At 46.4% G+C, this 25,361-nt stretch overlaps 2 protein-coding genes across 2 annotated transcripts; one reads left to right on the top strand and one right to left on the bottom strand.

Annotated features, from left to right (window-relative positions):
• Window positions 1-20,957: 20,957 nt before the first annotated feature.
• LOC126542914 (uncharacterized) lies at window positions 20,958-22,045 on the bottom strand. Its single transcript, XM_050190030.2, has one exon. The coding sequence runs from the start codon at window positions 21,930-21,932 to the stop codon at window positions 20,958-20,960; it is 975 nt and encodes a 324-aa protein (XP_050045987.1). The 5' UTR covers window positions 21,933-22,045.
• An 814-nt stretch (window positions 22,046-22,859) lies between these two features.
• Window positions 22,860-24,479, top strand: LOC126542898 (uncharacterized). Its single transcript, XM_050190019.2, has one exon. The coding sequence runs from the start codon at window positions 22,860-22,862 to the stop codon at window positions 24,477-24,479; it is 1,620 nt and encodes a 539-aa protein (XP_050045976.1).
• Window positions 24,480-25,361: the final 882 nt, after the last annotated feature.

Below are 25,361 nucleotides of genomic sequence, written 5' to 3'. Positions count from 1 at the left end.
CTACTTACTTTTCTAGAGTTAACTAACTTAGGTGCACGTTTGTAGCGTCGAAACTATTCTTTTCAACATTCTGTAGTAGCGTGACCTTCAGTGACCAGCCCTACTGTGTGTGATCTGTACTGTTTTCTACTTTAGTCTTTAGAGTTGTCCTGTTGCTCTTCCATTCATCTTTCTTCTCCTTCTTCCTATCTTCCATTTCTGTGTTGCTGTCACCTCCCTTCTGAAGAGTAGGCAGGCGTTGTGCCCCTTCCGGTGGCAGTTGCCAGCCTGCTCCTCGCTTTCCCTTTCGTGTTAATTGTGTATATGTGTTCAAAACAAATAATAATAATAATAAATGGGCGTAACCCACAAGCACAAGTGACATTTATTACCGCGTTACACAGCTTACATGCTCAACTTGTAACATGGCTAGTGGGATTCCTACGATCTAATCTTGTAATCATGCTCGATGCCCATTTGTAATGAACCCGTCGTGGTCATAAGGAGTGGGCGCGAATCAGCATTCCTTTGTCTTGTTGCCAGAATCTCTTCACGCCATTTCTAGACACTACCCGTCGAATGTGGGGCTGCCATAGCCGAGCAACCGTCAAACTTCTGCAAGAAATTGCCCGGCTGTGAGCCTTATAATTCGGGATGAGCAGAGGTCTGAGTTTAAGGAATTGTACGGCAGAGTGAGCTCTCTGAAACGCGATCACTCCCGCTCGGACTCACCCGGCAGCTACAGAGTAGCATGTCAGGAGAGCAGCTAGGCTAACATCTCCGGCATATCGTTCATCTATTCCGCTCGGACCGACAAATGTCCGGGCAAACTACGCCTCTCTGAACGCCAAACGAGGGGCTAAATTACCTCCGGTGGCGTCATGTGCGGCGCAACAACAGTGCCATGTGTACGCGCGACCACTGCGCAATCGAAAAGTGGCTCTTTTCGTCTACATAACCATAATAAAGTAAGGCGCGTGGGTAGTACCGTTGAAAACATACAAGTGATCTTAATGTTACATATTTTCGTTACACTTGTTTCATGTGGTTTTAGGAAACGACGACCTATGCTGACCGGCATAAAAGACGTTTCACATCAAACTACAGAGAGCTTTCTATTTTCTAAGATGTACATCCTGGAATTGAGCAGCGCACTCTGGTGTTGGCATAGCCGCGTTCTGACAGCATGCTTCAATACGAGCCTGAGCCGCTACGCCGCGGGGAAACACAATATGTTCTGAGAACTTACGCGACCTATAAGTTTACAGCTAGAATGTGCACTGCATATGTTCGGTGCCTTTTCAGCACGGTAAGTTCTGGCTTCTAGCAGGCTGACCTTACTGCAGTAGACCACGAGAAACAGATGTGGTTGGAGATCAACTGAAGTTTAAGTTTATTGAAATTCGTATTATATTTACGCGAACACATATGTATGTTATCTTATTTAAGTCATAACCATAAAGTGCAGGTGCGCGGATGGTTATGCATAGTGGTTCACTTGTGCAACCATTCGATATTCTCTTCTCAGCCTTTCCAGTTTTAGTTCCAGTTTTATTTGAATAGGCTATTTACAAGAATAACGTCTCTTACCTTGGTGTGATGAAGAATAAAGGGCTTATTAATATCGTCAAATACTTAGAAAATCGACCTCTCAAACATCAGCGCGTACGATTTAAAAATAAGTCTTCATGCCGAAAGAAAAACAAAGCAGATAGCACTTGTCATGATGATTTCTTGGTTCGTGAAAAACAAAAGTTGCATTTTTTTGCCGCCTTGTGTAGTTTACTTTTCTCAACAGTGGAATCAAAGGAGAAGGACACGAATAGCGTGCTACCTCGTTGGATGTTCGTGTCTATAGGTCGGCAGCCCACGCTACAAAGCGTGAACGTCAGGAGATCAAAATCTTTCGAACTCTATCAATAGCGGGAAAAGAACAGTGCGTAGTTTTTGTGATTAACCACGTCAGCCGAGATTATAGTGACCTTCGTCGATAGGCGCTGATTGATCGTTCTTGCTAATGCCCAATGACACAGTTTACGTTTGGTTCACGGCCCGCCAAGGCCGAAACGCAAAGCACAAGTTTCTCTTGTATATCGTTTTCCTTTCTCTGTTAACCTATCACACTCTCGTCACCATCTCGCTTGATTTTCCACTGAGATTCGAGCGACCTGGAATTGAAAATATAACCTTACTGAGCACATGCGGATAATATTTTTAGCACCAGCGGACGAGGACAGACGGGGAACGTAGCGCATTGTGTTGTCACTGTCTCGATTCGGTCTTCGTGCGCTTGCGCTGAAACGTTATCCAGAAAATAATTCATTTTTTCGACTTTTACAGCGAAGCTGTTAAAGCGACTAAAAAAAATCACCGACGATTACGATACTCCCTAATGCGAAATTTGAGCTCCGCTCTATACGTGTTTTCGCTTCTTGATATATCGGCTTGCGCGGTCTATCTGTCTCGTGCGGCACGTCGCAAACGGAGCAAAGTGTGGCGCGACTGCCTTGCTAATCGGGAGATCGCGAGTGGCAGCACGTGGGTGACGCTGGGCATAATTCACAGCAGCCGCCGCAGACAGACCTCCGCTCACGCAGCACTTTCTTTTTCCATATGTGGCATCGGTGACGTCATCAGTGAACACACGTCGCGCGCTACTCCGGCCCCATCACGTACCCATCGTGGTCTCCGCAGAGGCCGTCTTGGGCGGCACTATGCTTTTCTTATCATGCTTTCGCCATACCCTCCTCCTCCGCATGCACCCTCATGGTTCCACTGCACCCTCCTTCTCCGCTTTCTTCCTCGCGCTCTCTTCAGTACCGCCGTCTTCCGACGCCCTCGGCGTCAGCGTTCCCTTTTTCATCTTTTGCTGTGCTCGTTCACTCGGTTTCTCCGAAGGGCGCCGACGCTCGCCCCAGGAGCGGGCGCCTAAAAGCTGCGCTCTAAAATCACTCAAGAACATTAGATGTCTGTTATTATGGCTTTCCGTAAAGAACTACCAGTATTAATACCGAAGATTATACTTTGACGACATTTTGTAAATGGTTATGTGCGATATGTATCAGTAAATTTTGAGGCGCGTATTATTTGGGCGCAAGTGAAAGTTACTGAAGCATCGTTTGGTGCCAGTTTAGAGGGTTATATAAAACAAGAAGTTTCCTTGCTTCCCTGAGAAGACCCAGGACTCTCACAATTTCATATTTAGAGGAAATAGAGGCCCCTTTGTAGATGACACGTACCGCAAGTTTCAAATATCCAAATTTTTTAAGTATAAAATACTTGTTGAATACTCGTTTGCTCAATTCTGATGCGTTACACGAGGCATGTAGTTGGTTTTGCCAGTCTTCTCGGTGAAATATGCTAGGTATATTTTTTATACTTCGCAGAAGTAGGAAGCATGTTGAGGGTGACATAGGATAAATGTTTAATGTTTGTGAGGTAATTAAAACGTTAATAGAAAAACTTATGCAAGCATTCCAAAGCCTTATCTTGTATTTATCCGCAGCGTTTTCCATAGTACTAAAACAACCTTATAAGCTCAAATTACTATCAGCTCAAAGTTACTGCAAATAAGGGACATATTGAGTGTCATGTTTGGCTAAACATCCATGTCCTAGGCTTAGTTAGAAGAGTTCTAAACAATTACTGAACCGTCGCTTCGTCGTTATTTCGAGGCGTTATACGAGGTTCGTTATTTGCTATTTTTCAAGGTGTACTTAGTGAAATACACAGGGTACTTTGTTTAAATTTAGCAATATTAGGAGACTACGTAATTTATTTATTATCTTTATTTCCTTTACAATACTGCAGGCCTCATAGGCCCAAGCAGGAGTGGAATGCCGAAACAAAGGTTAGTAGAAATGTCGGTTCACAAAAACGAGTTCAGAAACAAATCAAACGTGGAAAAACAAATTCAACGAACAAAGAAGACTAAAGCAACATCTCTTTCAGTGCTTTTTTGAAAATCAGGCACCTCAGAAATGGAATTAGGAAGAGAGTTCCAGTTCGAAATTATCTGTGAAAAGAAGCATGTTTAAATAAATTGGTTTGAGCAAATATCGATTTTAGTGCCAGATCATGATTGTGCCATGTCATTCGGGCATTTCGGTGTTCAACGAATGAAGGTATGGGTCTGTTGAAGTTACCGTTCAATATATTATGCAAGAAAGCTGTACGAGCATATTTCCGAAGCATTTGCAGTGATAAAATGTCATTTTCTTGCATAACCTTAGTACAGGAGTCAAACATTGTATTTACCAAAAATGAATCTAACTTGTTTCTTTTGCATCATCTCTAGATTATGTACGCCCTGCTTACTTTGGGTATCCCAAATCACGGAAGCATATTCAATTTTGGACCTTATGTAAGTATTGCACGCAAGTAACCGGAGCTTTGCTGGAGCCTTGCTTAATTTGCTCCTTAAGAAACACAACTTCTTAAAGGCGGATGTGCACATGTCCGAAACATGACCCGGCCAGGGTAATTTTTAAGTAAATGTAACGCCTAAATATTTTTGATTAGTAGCTTGGGAGGGAGGGGGCTATTGTTTAGGTTCAGGACAAATTGGTGGGCTAGTTGGTTATACATGCCTGTTGGATCAGAGCGCGCAATAAACATACAGAGACTGACAGCGTAAAGACACCACAACGTGCTTTCTGGTGTCTTTACCCTGTCATTCCCTGTCGATTTATTCTGTGCTGTGATCCAACAGACCTATTCTGCAAGTGTACACCTAGTGGACATGTCGATTTCGTCAGCTGCTGAAGTGCTGGGGGCGCCTGTCTCCTTCCTGACGCGTTGTACCCCAGCCCAGCCAATCAGAACGCCAGCAGCAGACGAAATGGACATGTCGACCAGGTGGACACTTGCAGAATACCTCCTCTGTATTTCTATTTTTTATTGTAAATCGTATAAGATTAAAGGCTAGCTTACAGTTTACGTGTGATTATTAAGTGAGAATGCTTTTTTTGGTCATTAACTTCCGTGTCCCGTGTGTGGCACCACTGCTCGAACTTCATTCAACAACTGGTCCTGTAAAAGAACACCATCCCTCTCGCCATAGGCACCGACTACGAGAGGGCTCGGGGCCCAAGCCCCCTACGGAGATTTCGGAGGGGGTGGGCAGCCTAACACCCTCCCCTTAAAGTGTCATGACCAGAGTGTTCTGCTAACCAGATCATTTGACGTTTCTTTTAAACTGTCTCTACCATTTTTCTTTAAATTTTACAGCGGTTAAGAGCTTACTGCATCATTGTTGGGGCGGACGTGCATGGCGGTTAATTCGTGTTGTCACTTTATTTCTGCAAAGCCTGTCAATACGAGGACAAGCGCATTAAAGCACCACAAACGGCTACCTAATCCCTATTTTTCACTTCATTTTTTTTTAAATTTCAACTGTGGACACCATGCACACACGCAATATCTGTAAATTAATATACAGGGTGCCCGACTATCATGCACCACGATTTAAAGATATGCAAATGCTATGTAACTGGGCAGCACGAAGGTAATGCTGTTTGTCGTCGCTTGGAGATAGAATATTTTTTGCATTCCGCCTTATTACATGATTAGCTTAAATAATGAACTTCTCACATATTAGAATTAGATTAAAAGTGTCAATGAGAGAATTGCAGAGCCACATGAAATACTCCTGATACAGCTGTCTTTTGCTGAATACCTGCTGCGTAAAAGTTTATTTCCGAGCGTGAAAGAAGTCCGCTAACACACACAAAGTGCCTCGATCAGCCAGTCGCGCGGTCATTTTGCGTGTATTCACGGGCTGCTTTCACGCTCGCAAAACACATCTACGTAGCAAGTATGGAGCAGCAGAAAGATGTATCAGAGGTATTTCATGTTACTCTAGAATTTTCTCATTAACACTGTTCATTTATTTATATTTTAGGAGAGATTAATTATTTAAGACTATAGTAGTATGTTATTAGGCGGGATGGAAAAAAAACTGGCAAAGAACATTACCTTTGTTCTTATAGCTACGTGGCATTTGCATATTTTGAAATCTTCGTGCGTGATAGCTGGGACACCCTGTATACAGAGGACCAGGATTATTATGTTTTGGAGAGAAGGAGCTAGCCAACCAACAATTATTCCTAACGGTATGGATAGCCTATAACTAGAGAATAAATATGTTGCAGTATGTCCACAGCGCTTCAAATTGCTTTGCGTGCTTTGTTGAATATGAAAATAACCTGTAGACTTCAGTGACCTGTTCGGCAAAGTCTTTCGTCAACGGGGTGTAAAACGCACGTCAATGATATCTGTCGCAGTACTGCTTCTCTTCGAGTAGGCAATGCTAACGGCTCATAAAAAAATTCTAATAATTTGCAACATTTCTTAGCGATGGAAACATCGCCACTTGTGAGCAGAGGTCGTAAATATGTATAATTCATTCAGTAATCGAAATGAGGCCCGGCCACATTCATTTAAAGTTAGAATCAACAGCAGCATGCTCAGCAGCACTTATACTCGGACTCACAGTAAAAAAAAAAAAAAAAGTCGCCAACGCGGCCCAGGCCTGCGAAAATGGATGTCTAGCGAAGCTCAACATCCAGCTGAAAATCTTCGCTACAACTCCTGAGGGGGATATGTAATGCTTAGAGTAATGCTAGTAATGGTAATTTAGAGAAATGGTAGTAATGGGAGTAATGGTACATTTGACAGCAAGCCGCCGCCGATCCTATTGCCGTATCTTTTTCCCTTTGCCGCTCGTCGTATTCACGCTGCTCCTATGGAGTCCCAAATATGCGTTACATACCAATGGCGGTGCTGCGACAATGAAATCAGGGAAATATTTTGCATACAAAAGGCCAGTGACGTCACTCGCTACGCCACAAGCTGCCGTCGTCGCGTCAGGTTGCGCAACAGTAATCTTCACCGGAAAAGGTATGCGGGGTGCGCTACGTGCTTCGCATTGTTATCAGGACCGCTTTATGAACAATTATGTCGTTGGGATGCTTGTTTTGCGCTTGTTCTTAACTGAAACGAATGCTGTTATGTATGTTGTACACGTCATTCCAGAGAATGTACGCACTTTCCGCTTCAATTTTCTAAATTCTTGAAGCCTGCGTCACCAACGCCTCGGGTCGGCCCTGTGTCGCACTACTTCTGGGATCGGCCCACATTTTTGCCCACAGACGCCGACAGCTTCATGCAAAAACAAGAGGCTGCAGTTTCACCGGAAAGGCAAAGAAGTGTTAATAACAGTTGCACTTGAAGAAACTTCGTATGACCTGGAAGCACTGTTCACTGAGATGACGGCCTATATATACACAGGCTGTTTCAGCGAACACTTTCAAAAATTTGTAAAGGTTGCCTGTGGTTGATATCGCAATTCTAGTTGATGAGCCGGTCTACTCGAAGCGCCTGACACTACTTGCACAAATAACTGAAATACAAAATCGACTAATTAACAAGAATTCACTAATTAACTTTGAAGATAATGATCTTATGACCCATATTGCCATTTACAAATTCTAGCAGTGGACATCGCAAAGCGGATCCACTTGGAACAAATTCTCAGGACGACAATAGTTTCGAGATCTAAATACCCGCACTTTGCGGAAAAATGCATTGGCGTTCCAGTTACTTGTGTTCTTCAGGGCATGATACGACGTGCTGTTAACAAATTAGTGAATCTTTATTAATTACTCGATTTTGCATCTCACTTTTAGTGCAAATATTGTCCGCCGCTTCGAGCACACTGGCTCATGAACTAGAATTGGGATATCTGGCACAGGCAACTCTGAAAGATTCTTAAACAACAACTCTTAAAAAAAAATATATATATATATATATATATATATATATATATATATATATATATATATATATATATATATATATATATATATATATATATATAGGAGCTTTTTGTAGCTGCACACAATTTTTCAAATTCGGCACATATAAGCCACGGTAACGTGATGTTTACCATTCGAGTGTACAAGTTGGCGGCCTCTGATATATACAGAGCAATTTCCGCACTTACCCACGCAATTAGCTACGTTGCGCTAATTAACTTTCTAATTATCAGCAATAGGGGGCCACAGCAAATGAGTGCTTTGGGCCCGTCCTCGAAACTCCTATCCCAACGATCAAATATTGAATAGCGGTGTTCATGTGGCAGCTACGCGAACATTAGTTCCCCTTGTCAAACTTAATTGAAATCTAAACTGGCTGCAAAAAAGAGCGTCTGTGTCGTGGTTGGTGCCACCTAATTTTCGTCATTTCGACTGGGTCCGTGCGCGCCCGCCGGCCCGGCACCAGCTTAGCCCGGTGCATGTAGTTTCATGTTTCGTTATCTGCTGCTATCGGGAAGCGTGCGCTGCTGTGCGTTAACCGGCGTGGGCAGTTTTGTCAGTTTCGTGGCCGTCGATAGCTGTCTGCTTGCGCTCCGCGGTGTTTCACCCGTTTCGCGACTCGCGCCACTCGTGCATCGTGCAGTGGTGCACGGATAACTCACAAGTCCTGCGAAGTTCTTCCGGGTGCCTAAAGACAACAGGTGAGCGCGCATACCCAAGCACATAAGAAGACCGGGAGAGAAAGCTGACAAATAGATGTTCCTCCTCATTGTCACCTGGTCTATGACTTGTTTTTGTGTGCCAAGTCTCATTCTACAACTTCAGTAACTCGCCCAGCTTTCCATTCCGCCCTCAGTGCTTTTTTGCGTGTCACCGTTCCACAAACGTACTAACAGCTGAAAAATTACAGTTCGTGTTTGTGTATTATCTCAGTAATTGCCGATGGGAAAACCGCGCGAACGACCTTCATGTGTAGGCACGATACGCTCTTTATTTCTGGGAAGCATGAGCATTGCAGGTCTCTTATATGCAGATTCTTGCAGTTCGTGTTTATTACACAAGGGAGTGCCTGGCATGTATGACTTCGTGCCTTAAGAGACGTAATTTTACTGCTAAGAATTTGATTCGTGGTGAAAGAAAAGTCGTGTTGTTGGCCTCTTTCACCTGGTCTTTGAAGAATTGGCGTTTCTGCGAATGTTTTCCATGTGCTGCTGCAAAGGCTGACTACCTTCTGCTCCTCCTTGCCACCGTTACTCAAGTTTGGCCAAGTGAAAAATAATGTGATAATGTGTATTTCCGTTTTTAGTACAATGTTATTTTTGTTCTGCCATGTATTTTTAATTTTGTTCAGTAGTAATGAACATGTCACGCATTTCATATACCTTTGTGCGCTTGTTTTTTTTTTTGCGTGGCTATCAAGAAAACAATCTAAGCATTTTATTCTATTTTTTAGGTATTTGGCGTGCCATATTTTTGCCATTACCAGTGAATTGTCCCATTCTTTAGTTGTCATGGCTATGTCATATACGTCATCCAGTTTTGTGCAATATCTCAGTGAGTATATCAGAAGCTCTCAGTGCGCATATCAGAAGCTCTTCTACACTTTGTTCTTTACGGTATTATATAAAAGTTTTCTGATATGTGTGTACATGAAACAGCCTTCGCGTTTTCTTGAGCTTTATTTTTTTTTTGTTATTTCACTTGCTGTGAACTTTTTTGTTGTGTAGTAGACATGTACATGTCATGCATTTTTCACTTTTATTTATTTTCTGAGCGTCTATCATATCAAGCTATGCGAAAATAGTTGTTTTCGGAAAAGGAAGTCAATAAAACGGGGCCAAATATCTTCTGTGTTGGAAGTGGAACTAATATTTGTTCTGGCATAAGCCGGCATACTCACAGTATGGACAAGTCTGCGTGCATGCTAACGAATAAAATTCCCAAGGCGCACTACACGCCAGTTCACAAGCAATGCCTATGATAGCGCACGCGCTCGATAAAGAAAAAATAAAGCGCGCCGCGGACAGGCAAAAAAAGAAAGCAAAAGTGAAGGTAGTCAAGTGATCGACGAAAACTCGTCAGGGGAGGAAACATATTGGTGCCAAAAAACGTGCGTTTGCCAACAATAAAAGAAAAAGAAGAGAGAGCGGAAATGTTAAACGGTGCTTGAAACAACACGAATGACGTCGCCAAGGGCCACACAGACGCGAACGCCTTGGCGGAACATCGCGAACCGGACTCATCGCAAAACAGAAACACTTATCTGCCCGTTTGCTTTTAAAATCATTTCACATCCAACCAACTGGGCGCACGATAAACAGGACGCGGGTTGATCTTCCAGAGATGTGCACCAGCACGCTGCGCCACCTCACCCATAGATAGCCGCGCCTTCATGCTTACATCTTCATTGTGATCGAGGGACCTACACGGGGCCCCGAAACGTCTGTTCTTTATTTTTCTTTTATTCCTGGCCAGTGCACGATTTTTGGCACCAAAAGTGAAGGTGGGCGGGGCATTGGGAATGGTGGAGAGGCAGCGGAGCGGGTCGTCATCACAACAAAAAAGAAAAATAACAAAGAGCGCTAGGGCAAGGCGGCGCCGCGCGCATGCTGTTCCTGTTGCCATGACAACGTAAACAATCGTGTGCATTGGCATTTTGCCAAGGTGTCGCCCTCCTGCTAGGGTCGTAACTGAAGGGGACCTTGGCGCTAGCGTCGAAAGAGTGTCTACTTAAAACGGCGAATAGCAGCCATGCGTGGATTCACCCCTGGGATTACGCCTGCCACCCAGGCCAGAGCGTTCCTGCGCATACATCGTTTATACGCGTGTTCAAGATTTTTGATGCAACTGGATCGCTAATGACACGATGGACACCAAAAGAATATGTGATAAGCAGAGAGTTCGAAGAAGCCATACTCGGATATATTGTGACAAAGCCCGAAGCAAGCACGCGAGAAGTTGCCGAGTCTTGGGGAGTGAACATCCCAACAGTGTGGAGAATCCTCATGAAACATCGATTGTACCCATTTCATCTGAGTCTGCCCCAAGAATTAAGAGACACAGACTTCTTGAGACGCCTAGGCTTTTGCATTTGGGCGTTGATTCAACTAGATGGAGACCTAGATTTGCTCAAGAAAATGATTTGGACAGTTGAAGCCCAGTTTTGTCGAAATTCAGTCGTGAACGTTCACAATGCGCCATTATTGAACAAATTTAAATCACCCATGACTCCGTGAGCACAATCCCCAAGTACACTGGTCGGTTAACGTGTGGTGCGGGATTTACAATGACACAGTTATCGCGCCGTATCTTTTTGATAGCACACTCACTGGCACACTGCACACCGAACGGACACTGGAAGAAGTCGTAGGAGAGTTCATCGCTGGACTGCGTCTAATTCTCCTGAAAGACACTTGGTAGCGACACGACGGCGCTCCTCCGCATTCCTCGCCTAGGGCTGTGTCGTGCCTTCACAGCACTTTCCCTTTTCAATGTATAGGACGGAATGGACCCGTTCCATGGTCGGCGCGCTCTCCAGACCTTCCCCTAGAGATTTCTTCTTCTGGGGATGTGTGAAGGATGTTGTTTACGCCACTGAACCCGTTACTGTAGAAGACCTCAAAGCAAGGATCATTGCAGCAATTGAACCTGCAATGTTCAAGTGATTCTTGGATTCCATGAAAGACAGGTTCACGATGCGTGTTGCCACGAATGGCCATCATTTTGAATCGTTTCTTTAAAGGCATGTGATTGGAACAACACTTTCTCTCTCTCTCTCTGTCTATCTGTCTGTCTGTCTGTCTGTCTGTCTGTCTGTCTGTCTGTCTGTCTGTGTGCGTGCGTGCGTGTGTGTGTGTGTGTGTGTGTGCGTGTGTGTGTGTGTGTGTGTGCATGAGTGTGCGTGTGTGCGTGCGTGTGTGTGTGTGTGTGTGTGTGTGTGTGTGAGAGAGAGAGAGAGAAATACGTATAAAGCGGGAGACACGTGGTGCGATTTTCCGTGCGATCTGTCGTACGGCGCGTCGTGTGTGACTTGCCGCATGCGGCGATTCGGGACACATGGTACAAATGAGCGAGCGGCGGGTAGCTCCGCCCAGAACCGGCGCCCCTGCGTGGCAGTTCGGAATGCTGCATAACTTCGAACAGAAAGTGAAAGCAAACGTATTTGCACAGCTCTCTTGTTTGAAACAAACGATGACAATATGAACACGCCTATGGAAGCACTGTAGACGTGTTTCCGCAAGGCCGCGTTAGCAGTAACGGCTAATTTGACAGTGGCAAGCATAGCTAGCTCGGCCATCGAATCCGACACCGGTGGCGCTTGTGACACGATCGCTTGCAGCTCGTATAACGAAGCGCCTATGTTAGTGGGAACAACATGTACACAGTTATCTCACGCTTAAATTGCAGCACATTTGATTTCATTGGCGCCGAGGGAAGCGAATGAGCATGTCAGGCGAGCTTGCGATCGCTGGGAGACTGTGTAGGCCTAGCTCGCCGGCCGTCTATCCGAGGCCGAGAACCCATGCCGATGCGTCCGCAGCTCGTAATAAAGCGCCTAAATTCATCAGCACAATCAATGTCTGAACATTTATGTTTCTCTTAAGTGAAAATACGGTTAGTTTCCTCGGTGCCGTAAGTAGCGATGAGTATACACGCCAGTCAGGCGAGCCGCTTCGTATAGACGATTGCTGGCGCGTCTGCGCTGACCGCGTCCGATTAGAAATCACGCCAACGATTTACTATATCGCACAACGTTTTATAACATGCACTCTTTCGAGGCCACTTTATTCTATAAGTTATTTCGTGTCAGAAACAAATTGCAGCTTATTTATGTGCCGCCGTCAGCGGCGAAAGAGGCCTTCGTTTCGACCAGGGAGAAAAAAAAAACAGACATGATCGGAGCGGCGATGCGCTCGCTCGCTAGCTGCGCCCCATCGGGTCTACGACGTGGCCGTGACGTTCGCGCTACCGGCGCTGTCATTGGCTGCGGTCGCCCGGCCGATGCGGCAGTCGCACGACAATATTCAGCAAGTTGGTCGCATGCGCGGCGTGCGATTCGGCGCCGCGTGCGGCGGATTTGGTTGAGAACCTGTTGAGTGCGGCTGCCGATGCGAATGGTCGTACGACCGATCGCACCAAAAATCGCACCATGTGTCTCCCGCTTTAAAACCTGTTGAGTGCGGCTGCCGATGCGAATAGTCGTACGACCGATCGCACCAAAAATCGCACCATGTGTCTCCCGCTTTAAGAGTGCGGCTGCCGATGCGATCGGTCGTACGACCATTCGCATCGGCAGTGTGTCTAGCAGGAGACCATGTGTCTCCCGCTGGGCTAACAAGTAGCTTGCTGAGCAGTGGCTTCTAGGGATAATGCTTTGTTGAGTGCACTTAAGTACGGGTTCATTGAGCAGGTTCTTTGCTGCGCTTGTAGCATTCCTTTCTCTTCCCCCCCCCCCCCCTTCACTCAGTGAGTTATGTTCATATCTCTTTCAGTTTACGCGTTTTTATTTACACAACTCGCGCACGCACGTTCGAGATACCTTTCCCGCAGAAAGTGAATTTTGACTAAACGTCGTTCTCATCCAAAAGCCTGAAATGGCATTTCGTCGGTGGAAGTGGACACGTGGCACCCAATGGAATGACGAAGTAAATTTGGCGGTGCGCCGGCATTCAAGCGCTAGGCTAACGACGCAGAAAGCATGGAGATAACGCAAGCTGCTCGCAGGGCCGGACCGGCGGTGACCTCGGAGACGTGACGAAAGGCGATGACATCGACGACACAGACGCTCTTTTAGGGTGAAAGCCTTTCTAAGCTCATCGTGAAGTTTGTGTCAGCAGACGTGACCGCCGGAGTGTCCGGCGAAGCGTCATCCCGTCATATGAAGACAGATTAAAGAATGTAAAATGACTGATAGTGACAGTTAGGGAATGATAACGTTATGAAAGATTGGAAGAGCTTAATAATGACTAGTAGTGACTAATAATTACTACTAATGACCTGTAATGACTACTAATGACTCCGGAATGAAAAAAAAATATGTCTAACGACGGCTTGTAATGAGCACAATTGATTACAAATGACAAAATATACTTACTAGTGAGCAGTAATGACTAATAATGACTGAAATGACTTGTAATGATTAGTAACGACTACGAAACGACCAATATGTCTAACGACAACTTGTAACGACCACATTTGATTGGACAATTGTGATCGACCACAATTGGCCTGCCTAGGGGAACTAATTGTTTGTGTAGCTCCCACATGAACTGCGCTGTTCAAAATTTGATCGTTGAGATAGGTAGTGTCGAGGACCGGCCCCAGAGTATCGATTTCCTGTAGCCACCTATCGTTGATAATTGGAAAGCTAATTGCGCACGTAAGTGGGGAAATTTCGCTGTATCTAGATGCCGCCAATCCGTACATTCGAATGGTCAACATAACGTTACCGTGATTTATATTTTTCGAATTTTAAAAATTTGGTGCAGCTAAAGAAAACACACCCTGTGTATGGACATATCATAAGAAGCCAAGAAAAAAAGACACCGAGGACACCATCGCACGCGTAAGCGAAGACGTCGGTTCGTGCCCCACCAGCGGCAAGTTGTTTTTTCAGCCATTTTCATTTCCGTTATTTTATCATTTTCGTTATTCCAATTAATGAATGCATGCAATTTCCCCTATGCTCTTCTTGGTGTCTTTGTTCGTAGGCTTCTTATATGACTAATGAAAATCGGGTCCTCGCTTTCCATTTTTGTCGTTTATATATATATATATATATATATATATATATATATATATATATATATATATATATATATATATATATATATATATATATATGGGTAGGGTCGTAGCGTCCCTTAAGTGTTCCTTGAGTCGAGTGCTCAGGTGGAACATGGGTGGAAGCGTATCTGCTTTGCAGGTAAGCTTAACCCATTTTACTAAATAGCAGGGATGACTAGATTTAATTCTAGCTTATGCAGTAGTTTCCCATACAAAACTTTGTCAAAGGCATTGATAAAGTCTATAGAAATGCATTTATTTTCCCTGATTGATCCAATGTCATTAAAATCCTGTACAGTGGTGAGGAGCTGAGTCGTAATAGACCTTCCCTTGGTATAGTAGTGTTGAAATGGGGAAAGAACTTTATTGTTAGACAAAATAGACCTTATATAAGCAGCTGTGATGCGTTACAAAATTTTGAACAAGTGGAAGTAAGGGACAAAGGTCTATAGTTTGTTATTTCAAGCTTGTCACATTTCTTATGAACCGGTAACAACGCGCGCTGTCTTCCAATCTGCGGGAAAGTCACTAATGCTTAAAGAACTGTGAAAAATATTAGCCAAGTATTCTGCAATCTGCGCAGCAACGCATTACCAGAGCGCATTAGGGATACCATCTAGTACTCGCGCTTCTTTTGTCCTTCAATTTACGTAGCATAGATAGCACTCCCTCATTGGTTATCATTGGTATATCTGACACGGAAATTTCTTTGTGTGTGCGTAGGTATAATTAGGGGGAAAATACTATGAAAGTAGATATTAAATGCACAAGCTGCCTTAGATATAAGCTGATCATTTATTGTAATTTTTTGAACACATTCCTTTGTCTGTCCGAGACACCGCCAAAATTCTAACATATACGTTCTAGAAATTCGGGAACTGAAAAATTGAAAGAACAATGCTTGGCGTGTTTCAGTTTAGTTGCGCGATCATCTTTCAATTCCATGAAAACTTTCTTGCAGATATTCTGTTTCTTTCTCCTTCGTTATAGTAAACGTTTAATGGGTATTATTTCTCGGCTAACCCATGTGTTACTACCATTTTTTGTAACTTTTCTCATAGGTACTGTCACGATAAAAAGTTTAGGGACCACGGCACCAGCAAAAAAATCAAAATATATTCACGCGTGGCTCCGCGGCCTGGAATTGGTTTAATGCCTTGCACTGGTCGAACACGCGCGCGTACGAGTGCTCTCTCGATTTCAGCCGGAATGTCCAGGCTGCCAAAAATAAACAAAAAGTCGCCGCACCTTTGGTCCCTAAAGTTTTTATCGCGACCGTACAACGTTTATAACACAGAAAAGCACAACTTCTTAAAAATTAGCTCATATGTCTTGAGCACCCTTGGAATGAGCACTTACGTCAAGTGTTATCTCTAAATAATCAATGACTGAAATGTCATCACTCTGTCCAAAGTTTTTACGACTGGTCACATCAAGCCGATTACATTTTTCACCCCTAGAACACGATTAGGAGAAAAACGACAATTTATGGTATAAAATACTTGGCTTAATCGCAATAACGCCATTAGAAAAGGATCAATAACAAAAAAATATCCAAACGTCGTCGCTCTCTAGTAAATTCACATACAACTTGTTAAACATTTCAAGTGAGCGTTATATCAAGAATAGTGTCAGCTTGAGCACATACACCGTGCAACAAATGTGTCCAGTCAAGGGATGGCGAATTGAAATGTCCTGTTATGATGATAACAAATTTCAAATTTTCAACCAAACCATCGCGGAGTCTCAGAAGAAAACGCACTTCAGCATCACGCGCCTTGTAAGTAGCACAAAGAACAAACGATAAATCATTTATTGAAATATTCGGGAACAAGCTCTCACGACGTTCTACATGCTGCATTACTTGAACGTTTTTCCCAGTTTTAGCAATCACTGCGATCCCCCCGCCAAGTGAGCCATGATCGCGTCGATAAATGCACCAATGTTGCTATTTAGCCAGGTTCCAGTTAAAGCCACTAAGTGAGGGTAGTAAGAAAGCGAAAAAAAAATTAAAGTTTATCTATTTTACTCGCAATTCCGTTGGCATTCGCAGAAAGGATACACATTTGCTTGTCAGATACTTGGAATCACTATAATTCGGGTGGCTCTCTATCAGCAGATACAACCGGAACGCGTGCGCAAGAAGCATCGTCCCAGATGTAGACCGAATTTCCAATGCGCAGTTTATCACTGACGAGTGATTCTTTCTAGCCCCCTCCCCCCCTCCTTTTTACTCATTTTGTGCGCTTTGCCACGGCTGTTTGTTTAACCATGAAATTCTTTTACCTCCATTTATCGGCGACCTTCAAGAGACCTTGAGCTAAAATCTAGGAGCGTTATCTGGGCACTCAAGACGAGAAAAGGACGATAATTGAACGAGAACGAAACGAGAACATCCGAGCATCGTTGCGCGAACAAAATGAGATCATCCGGGCAACCGGCAAAAGCTTAAGAAAATGCGGTGCTTGGCCCCCAACACCTCGTACAATTGCATCCCAAAGAACTTGCACCCAAACAATTTGCAAAAAAAATAATGATAATGATTGCTTTCGATTTCTTCCTAATGTTTGTCCACGATATCACTCAAGCTGTAGCTTCTTATACGCGGAAGTTTGTTATTTCCAATAACGACGTTCAAGAGGCAGATACAGTGCACCATGCACTTGGTTGCCATCCTTTGGCGCGAAGACAAGGTTAAGGTTGCCTGTGCTTTTTAACGCGACAGCGTTAAGGAGCTCGTGTCGCAGAAAAACCGGTGTCGTCGGCGTCGGTGTCGGCATCCGCGGCGTTGGCCGTGCGCGATAAATCCCGGCAGGCACTTCATGAATAAAAAATAACTTGCAAGATGGGCTGGGTGGGAATCCAACCAGGGTCACCTGAGTGTGAGACGGAGACGTTACCACTCAGCCACGAGTTTTTTTTTTTTCTTTATTACATGGAAAAGAAAACTGAAGGTGTATAACAAAGCGGACACAACTACACACTTAAAACTCAGGCAAACACACACATGCATCCAACAAGTGCATCCAGTCTGGCGGAGGTTCCTGCACAGCGTACACACTTCTTACATACGCAGCACTTTCGCGAAAGAAGGATTTTGTAGTTCGCGGGCTTTCGGCATGGCGATCACAGAGTCTACTTCTCCACAGGCTGTATAAACCAAGTACAATGAACATGTCATAGGGAGGACCACCTGTAACCTTAAACGGTAGAAACCTAATTGAGTATGGAGTCATGTCAATGTCCTTTTTAAGCGTCCGTTGGAGAATGTCCCAAAAAAATACAGCGTCCCTACAGTCTATGAAACAGTGATCTATGGTTTCGGCACGTGGACAGAGCCGACAGTTTGTTGACCACGGCACAAAGCAACCCCTCGAATTCAACCAAGTTTTAACAGGGAGTGTTTCCGAATGTAATTTAAAGAAAAATGTTTTTACTCCAGGAGGCACACACATTTTTCGGACGCGTTTAAGTACATCCTGATAAGGTCGGTTTAAATAAGGTGCACGATACAAAGGATCTGGGAAAATAGAGTCAACCAGTGCCGCAGAAATTGCTTTTCGAGTCGCTGTGAACACGTACTCAAGGCTGAATCTAACTTGCAAGAAATGTGTCAACAACCTCCTTGAGAAAGCCCCAAGGAGCCTGTGGGACATCTTTGACATTTGATGACACTACTATGTTAGGAACATAATGAACTAAACGCAGTTGCAACATTTCACGCAAGAACGGATGGTCACTGTCTCGAAAGAAAAACAGGCGAGAAACAATTTGCCTGACGAAGAGGTGTACTAATCCTAGACCACCACGTTCAAGGGGGAGAAACAGATTGTCGCGCCGCATCCATTCACAGCTCGAACTCCAAATGAATGTTGCAAATACGCGATGCAGTGCCTGAAGGCGAAGTCTTGAGCAGTGCAGTACTTGGAGCACATACATAAGACGGGAAGCTAAGAAAACGTTACACACTTCAGCACGAAAGAACACTGACAAATTCCGCCCTCGTCATGAATTCATTTTACGTTGAATTTTGCCAACTTCCCCCGACCAATGAGCGTTGCTATTTCTATACTGTGAGAGAGGCACACCTAAATAACGCAGATCTTCTTTCCATTGAATTCCTGCGTAATGTGATGGCATTGTGGCCCATAATCCAAACCAAAAACCTGAACTTTTTTCAAAGTTAACGCTTGCACCAGAAGCAGCACAAAATTCTTCTGTAATTGCAAGAGCAGTCTTTACGCTCTTTTTATCGGTACAGAAAAAGGCCACGTCGTCTGCATACGCAAGAACTCGAACCTCATTAGTCAGTAATTTAAACCCTTGGAAATTTTGTTCTTTAAGGATGCCCATACAAAGTGGCTCTAAATACAAGCAGAACAGAAGCGGTGACAAGGGGCATCCTTGTCGTACTGATGATAAAAGCCTAATCGGATCGGAGAGAGAGCCATTCACTATAAGCCGCGTTGAGCCATTAGCATAACATATCCTGACACCTCTAAGGAGCAGAGATCCGATATTTATATGCTCTAGTAAAGTAAACAGGAATGAGTGATTCACCCTGTCGAACGCCTTAGCCAGATCTAGCTGTACCATTGCCACCTGTCCAATCCCCTCAGCTACACACTCTAGCACCGATCTCGCAACATGAATGTTCGTCTGAATGGACCGCCCCCTGATGCCACATGTTTGATGATCACCGACCACAGATCTTACTACAACTTGCAAACGGTTAGCTAATACCTTAGCAAAGATTTTATAATCCACATTGCATAAGGAGATAGGCCGATATCCGTCAACTTTTTGCAATTTCTCTTCATCATCGCTTTTGGCTATAAGGACTGTGTGTCCTTCGTACATTGTGGCGGTTAGGTACCCTACTTCCAAGGCCTCTCGGTACACCTGAAGTAATAATGGCGATAAGAGGGAACGAAAACACTGATAAAATTCGGCAGTAAGGCCATCCGGGCCGGGCGTTTTGCCCTTCGCTAACGAATCGATGCATGAAGTTACCTCATTGATATCAATGTTTTCGTTTGTATAATCGTACTCATCCTGATTTAACTGGGGCAGCAACGATACAATTTTTTTGGCAGCATCTGTATCCAATGGCATATGGTCTCGGAATAGTTTTTGATAATGTTCAAAAAATGCTTTAGTTATTAGAGTAGGCTCGTTAACAATCATTCCACCATACTCTATCTCTAGTATTTGTTTAGACAGTGCGTGTCGGCGCTCATCACCAAGGGCCCTACTGCAAGGCTGTTCTTCCAGGAAACGCTGCTCTCGCGCCCGCACTAGTGCACCTCTGTATTTTTCTGCGTTCAAAGTTTGTAACTGTGCCTTGACCTTATGAATATCATCAATATATTGACCCGGATGTATGCATTCAAGCTCATGCAATTCACTCAAAAGTCTACACAATGCTTTGTAATTATTCTTTTTTTCAAAGGCTAATATTGATGATTCTTCGATAGCTATCATTTTAGCTTCCTGTTTGAATAATTCCCACAAAGCAAAGAGTGGCAAATCCTTGCGGCAAGACACATGAGCTATAAGCTCAGTAATGCGATTTAAGAAACACTCACGCGAAAGTAACTGGTTATTAAACTTCCACAGGTCCCAGCACATACGCCGACTGTGGTACCGACGGCTGCCAAAAGATGCTGAGACTAGGCAATGGTCACTAAAGAATATAGGATGCACAGTGTAACCATGAATAAGAGGTAGCGCGCTAAGTGAAACGTAAATTCGGTCAAGCCTTGCATGCGAGGTACCCTGGAAGTGTGTATATCGACATCCCGCCTTTTCATTTTCCCCAATGTCCATAAGCTGATAATCACATATTAGGCGTTGCAACGCATCACTACTTGGATCATGTCTCAGCTTCAGTGATGTACGATCTTGCGCGTTACATACACAATTAAAGGCTCCAAAGAGGACCAATGCACGATCAGTACAGAAATGATGTTCTAGAGATAAGAAGAAACACTCGCGTTCACGTAACTTGTTCGGGGCATAAACACACACAAATCTAAAGCTCGTGCCACTGATATCAATATTGCAGCAGATTAGGCGCCCTTCCCTATCTGTAAACAAATGTAGCGAATCACATTGTAAATGTTTGCTAACAAATAACATACAGCCTGCGGAAACGCCTACTGCATGGCTGACACAAACATTATAGTCAGATATGAATGGAGATAGAGCTATTTCTGTGTTTTCGTCGGATTCAATCTTTGTTTCTTGAATAGCAGCAATATCTAATTTTCGATTGCGTAACAAATGAAAAAGCTGTACTTGCCGTCGCTTACTTCGTAAGCCACGGACATTTAAAGTGCCAAAATTGAAGGGAAGAGCGCCCGCCATGATTACCTATGTAGGTGCAGCGTCTAAACGCTGCTCCAGAGGTGCACCGCTCCCTTCTTGATGAGGTGATGCACTATGGACTTTTAGGTGCACGTTAACACAAGGTACATCAGCAGGTGTAGGCGTTCCCCGGAGCGGTTTTGTCAACTTTGACACCTTGGGAACGCGAGCCTCCTTTGCCGAGGGCGATGGATTGTCGGATGGCGCTGGACGCTTCTTGGCGGCCTCGCACATCGATCCAGATTCCACTGACGGTGGGCGATCTTGAACTGGTGGAGATTCTGCCCAAGACACAGTTGGTTCGTCGTCAGGTGCCTTAGTGTCATCCTCGCACGCAGGCTTCTGGCTAACGCTAATGTCAGCCGATGACGGCTTAATCTGTTCTTGTCGATGAGACTCAGGGAGTGTTTCGCCAGTTGCGTCCACAACTTCGCTCACGTCCATTAGAAGATCGGTGATGGCATCATCCTCAGCTGGTCTATTTGCACGAAGTTTGTCAGCGTAGGTTCCGATGCATGCATCTGCAGGGTGACCATAGCGGTGACAGTTACTGCAGCGCGGTGTTCTACAGTATCGCCGGATATGCCCAACTCTGTTGCACCGGAGGCAAAGTGGTGGTCGGCCAGGAATCAAGATAAGGCACTGGTGGCCATATATGCTCAATAGATGTGGCAGATTACTGGCAGAAACCCCATCTTTCAATGTGAACGCGACGTCTCGATTAGTCATTTGCCAGCCCTCCATGCCGTCACACCGCCACATTTCTCTCGTGATGGACTGCACTGTGCCATATGGCTCTAGCGCTTCAACAATCCGTCTCTGTTCGAGGTGTGGGGGAAGCCAAAGAAGCTTCATCTTGATATTTTTGCATTCCGGGTCTATGACAAGGCACTTGAGGCCTTTCACCAGCAACTCGCCTTTGTCGACAAGTTTCTGTTTCGCGATGCTGTTAACACATGTGACTAACCACAAATGGCTCATCTGGTATTGTCCAGCGCCGAGGATATCAGTTGCATTTAGCACTGAAAGGAGAGCATCGCGAAAGTCCGGGGCCCGATACGGCCGCCCTGCCAGGTCAGCATGCAGGAAAACTGAATTGAGAACGGTGTTCGATGCTTCAAAGCGGTGCAAAAGCGCCTCTAGTGAATGCGGTGTTGCCTTAGAAACGAGCCGTAGAAAGTTATACTGCGGTGTATATCGGTAATTATGAACATGTCTTTTACAGAAGTCGCAGTTACACGAGTAGCGAAGTGCGTTTCCGCTACATTTCTTCAGCGCTTTCCGCACACGCAGAGCCATCTTGCGGCAAACACACAAGACCCCCCCCCTCTCTCAATGTACGGCGCTGCCCCGACAGGTGGCGCGCCACGCGCACATTGGGGATGTGCGGGGACAGGTGCGAGGCGCGTCACGTCCCGGACTCCCTCTCCCCTGACGACGTTTCTCCTTGCTCCCTCACGGGTTGCAGAATCAAGCGTCCTTCCATTCTTTAGATCACTATCTGTCTATCTCTCTGCCCATGCTGATCACGACGTTTGGCTGGCGTGCATCCTTTCCCCGGGGCTCCGAGACACCGAGTTCTTTGGTTCGTTCCGCTTGCTCAGGCGCACGTTTCGTTGCCGCGCCGAACGCTCCGGGAGACGCTGCTAGCGCGCGACGGCGTAAGACGTGTGGTGTGTCGGCTCCGTTGATTTTCGGCTGGAGTCACGGCTCAATCCTCTGCACCCCAGCAAGACCGACGTCAATCGACGCAGCAAACCGTCTGGACCACGTGGATACTAATGTTCACCAGGTGGGACCACTTTTGAAGATTTTACAACCGAATTACACCCGCCTACGTGGGCGACGCCGTTAGGCCACACGGCGACGCCGACTCCCGGCGGCGTGGAACCGGCCTCCCGAGGTAAAATGGCGGCTCCCGCGTCATTCCTGAGGGGTTACGATCCCGACGCCATGGCCTGGACGACGGTTTCAACATCAGAAGATCAAAACTCCTCTCCTATTCCGACATTTCGGCACCAATCTCTCAATGAAGCGGTCGCGCGTCGCTCGCTCGTTCAAGCCAAGACGGCGGCGTCCATCGCCGCCCCAGCCTCCGCCACACCAGCCGGCAAGACGCAGCCTCCCGCTTCGCGCGCTGCGGGAAGCAAACGCAAGACCCTTACCAAATGGAAGCCTCGGCCATTTCCAAAACCGGGCCCTGATGACTTCCTGGTCGTGCTCAAGCCACGCGAACATGTGTCGCTGCACCAAGCCTTTTCGGAGAACCGCTACGGTGCCGCCATTACGGCCTGCCTCGGGCCTGAGGTCGCAAGGTCTGTTACGGTTCTGCCGTCCCGTGAACAAAACCTGATATTGATCCACACCCCGAACCCGGCAGCGGCAGATCGGCTCCTCGGGGACTTCTCAATCAGCACCGACTGTGGGCCGATTCCGCTCCACGGATACCTTAGGCAAGACGGAGGCGATATCTGCCACGGCGTCATCGTCGTCAGCAACTCTGACACCACTGAATCGCTTCGAGAGCAGGTGCAATGGAGAGCAGGCACCATTGTCGAGGTGAGGAAATTCGGCTCCTCTAACAAAGCTCGGGTAACCTTCTCCGGGAGGGAGAAACCGCGTTTTGTGCACTATGAGAACATGCTCATCCCAGTGCAAACCTACTACCGGACAATCCCGGCCTGCGGCCTGTGTGGGGCTGTCGGCCACCGAGCGGATGCTTGTCCCAACACGCAGCAGAACACGTGCGGACTCTGCGGGCAACAAGCCCCGCTTATGGAGAGGGTGCGGGCCCCTCACGAGTGTGTTCCACGGTGCTCTGTTTGTGGCGGCGGACACGCCACAAACTCACGTGAGTGTGCGGCAAAATTCCGCACACACAAGATGGCCGCCCCGAAGGGCGGGACAAAGAGGAAAATGGCGGCCAAGAACAAGAGCCGCCATCTTGGCCTCCCCGGTGAGTCACCGAGCCGGGACGACAGCAACACCGAGAAGCCGGCACCGAGAAGCTCTACCGGAGGAGCCGGCAAGCGACCGCCGACGCAGCCGCCACCACACGGCGACACTGGAAAACTGTCGACGTCGCCACCACGAGGCGAGGCCAGGGCCTGGGCCAACGCCGTGAAACACGGAACGCAGGTGAGCGGTACGGGCAGGGCTGCCTCCTCTTCCCCTACCTCCTCCCCCCCTGCGGCACGCAGTGCCGAGCAAGCCAAGATTGCAGCTCTCGAGGGCCAAATTGAGATGCTGCTCAAAAAAATTACGCTCCTGGAATCGCAGTTAAAACAGCCTACCACTCCCCCCTCTACCCCCGCAACTGAGGCTATGGAGAGTGAGCCCGCGGCACCGAATGCAGCACTGAGCGTGGAAGCTGCACTTGAGGCCCGTCTAGAGGCCCGCATAGATGCCCGTTTCAACACCCTAGAAAGTCAAATTTCCGCGGCAATCACCTCCGCCATCGCCAAAATAACTGAAAGCATACCGACAATCGTCGCACAGCATATCGCTCAATCCTCGCGTGGCGTCTGACGAACCGGCGGTCTTATAAAAGACGTGTCTGGCCGCTGTCCGAAAACGTCGCGACGCACCATTGAAATTGAAGTAGAAAACAATGACAGCTGCTCGCTCTCCGGACTGGAGGATGCTCCCCTCCCCGCGAGTGCTGGCTCCGGAGCAGTGTCCCTGCAACCGGTCTTTCCCTTCAATGACCATGGCGGACAGCCCTCAAATTAAGCTTTCTCTCCGTACCAATTCGGCCACCCCCATCCAAATTACCCAATGGAACTGCCGGGGATTCCGCTCCCGCGCCAACACCGAGGAAACCCTCGGCAGTGACCACTGCATACTGAACACAACCGTCATCCCACGCCCAAGGCCGCCTACCCGACTGGACCAAGTTCCGGCAAAACTACACTAATTCGGCCCCTATCCACGAACAAGGTTACCACGCGTGGTCACAAGAATTGGTTGCGCACCTTCGTTCGGCGGAAACTCAAGTTCAACTATCGGAGGCCACGCCGGAGGTCGACAACCACCTCCTGCACCTATGGGAGGCGCGGCACAGCCTCGTCCGTAGGTGGCGCCGCCAAATACACAATCGGAGGCTCAAAATTCGCATCGCCGAGCTCACCCAACGAGCAGCAGAGTACGCGGCCCAGCTCGCCGACTCGAATTGGGTGGACCGATGCAACACGGCCGCTAGACAAATGTCTAGCCGGAGCACCTGGCGTCTCTTTCGCTACTTGATCGATCCGACTCAAACCAGAGCCGAGACAAAAGAACATCTCCAACGGGCTATCCATAGCTTCGACGGAGACATCTCAAAATTAGCATGCAAACCACGCGATCAATACCTTTGTATACAACAGGACCCGCGAGGGCCAGCGTACTCGTATGCAGGTTCCGAGAACG

The sequence above is a fragment of the Dermacentor andersoni genome, chromosome 2 (assembly GCF_023375885.2).
Source record: "Dermacentor andersoni chromosome 2, qqDerAnde1_hic_scaffold, whole genome shotgun sequence".
In the NCBI taxonomy this organism is placed as follows: Eukaryota; Metazoa; Arthropoda; class Arachnida; order Ixodida; family Ixodidae; genus Dermacentor; species Dermacentor andersoni.
This window is presented reverse-complemented; position numbering and strand designations above follow the sequence as displayed.

Excerpts from the sequence above, each read along its gene's own strand:
- LOC126542914 (XM_050190030.2), bottom strand. The coding sequence starts at position 21,932 with ATGAGCCATTTGTGGTTAGTCACATGTGTTAACAGCATCGCGAAACAG.
- LOC126542898 (XM_050190019.2), top strand. The coding sequence starts at position 22,860 with ATGGCGGCTCCCGCGTCATTCCTGAGGGGTTACGATCCCGACGCCATG.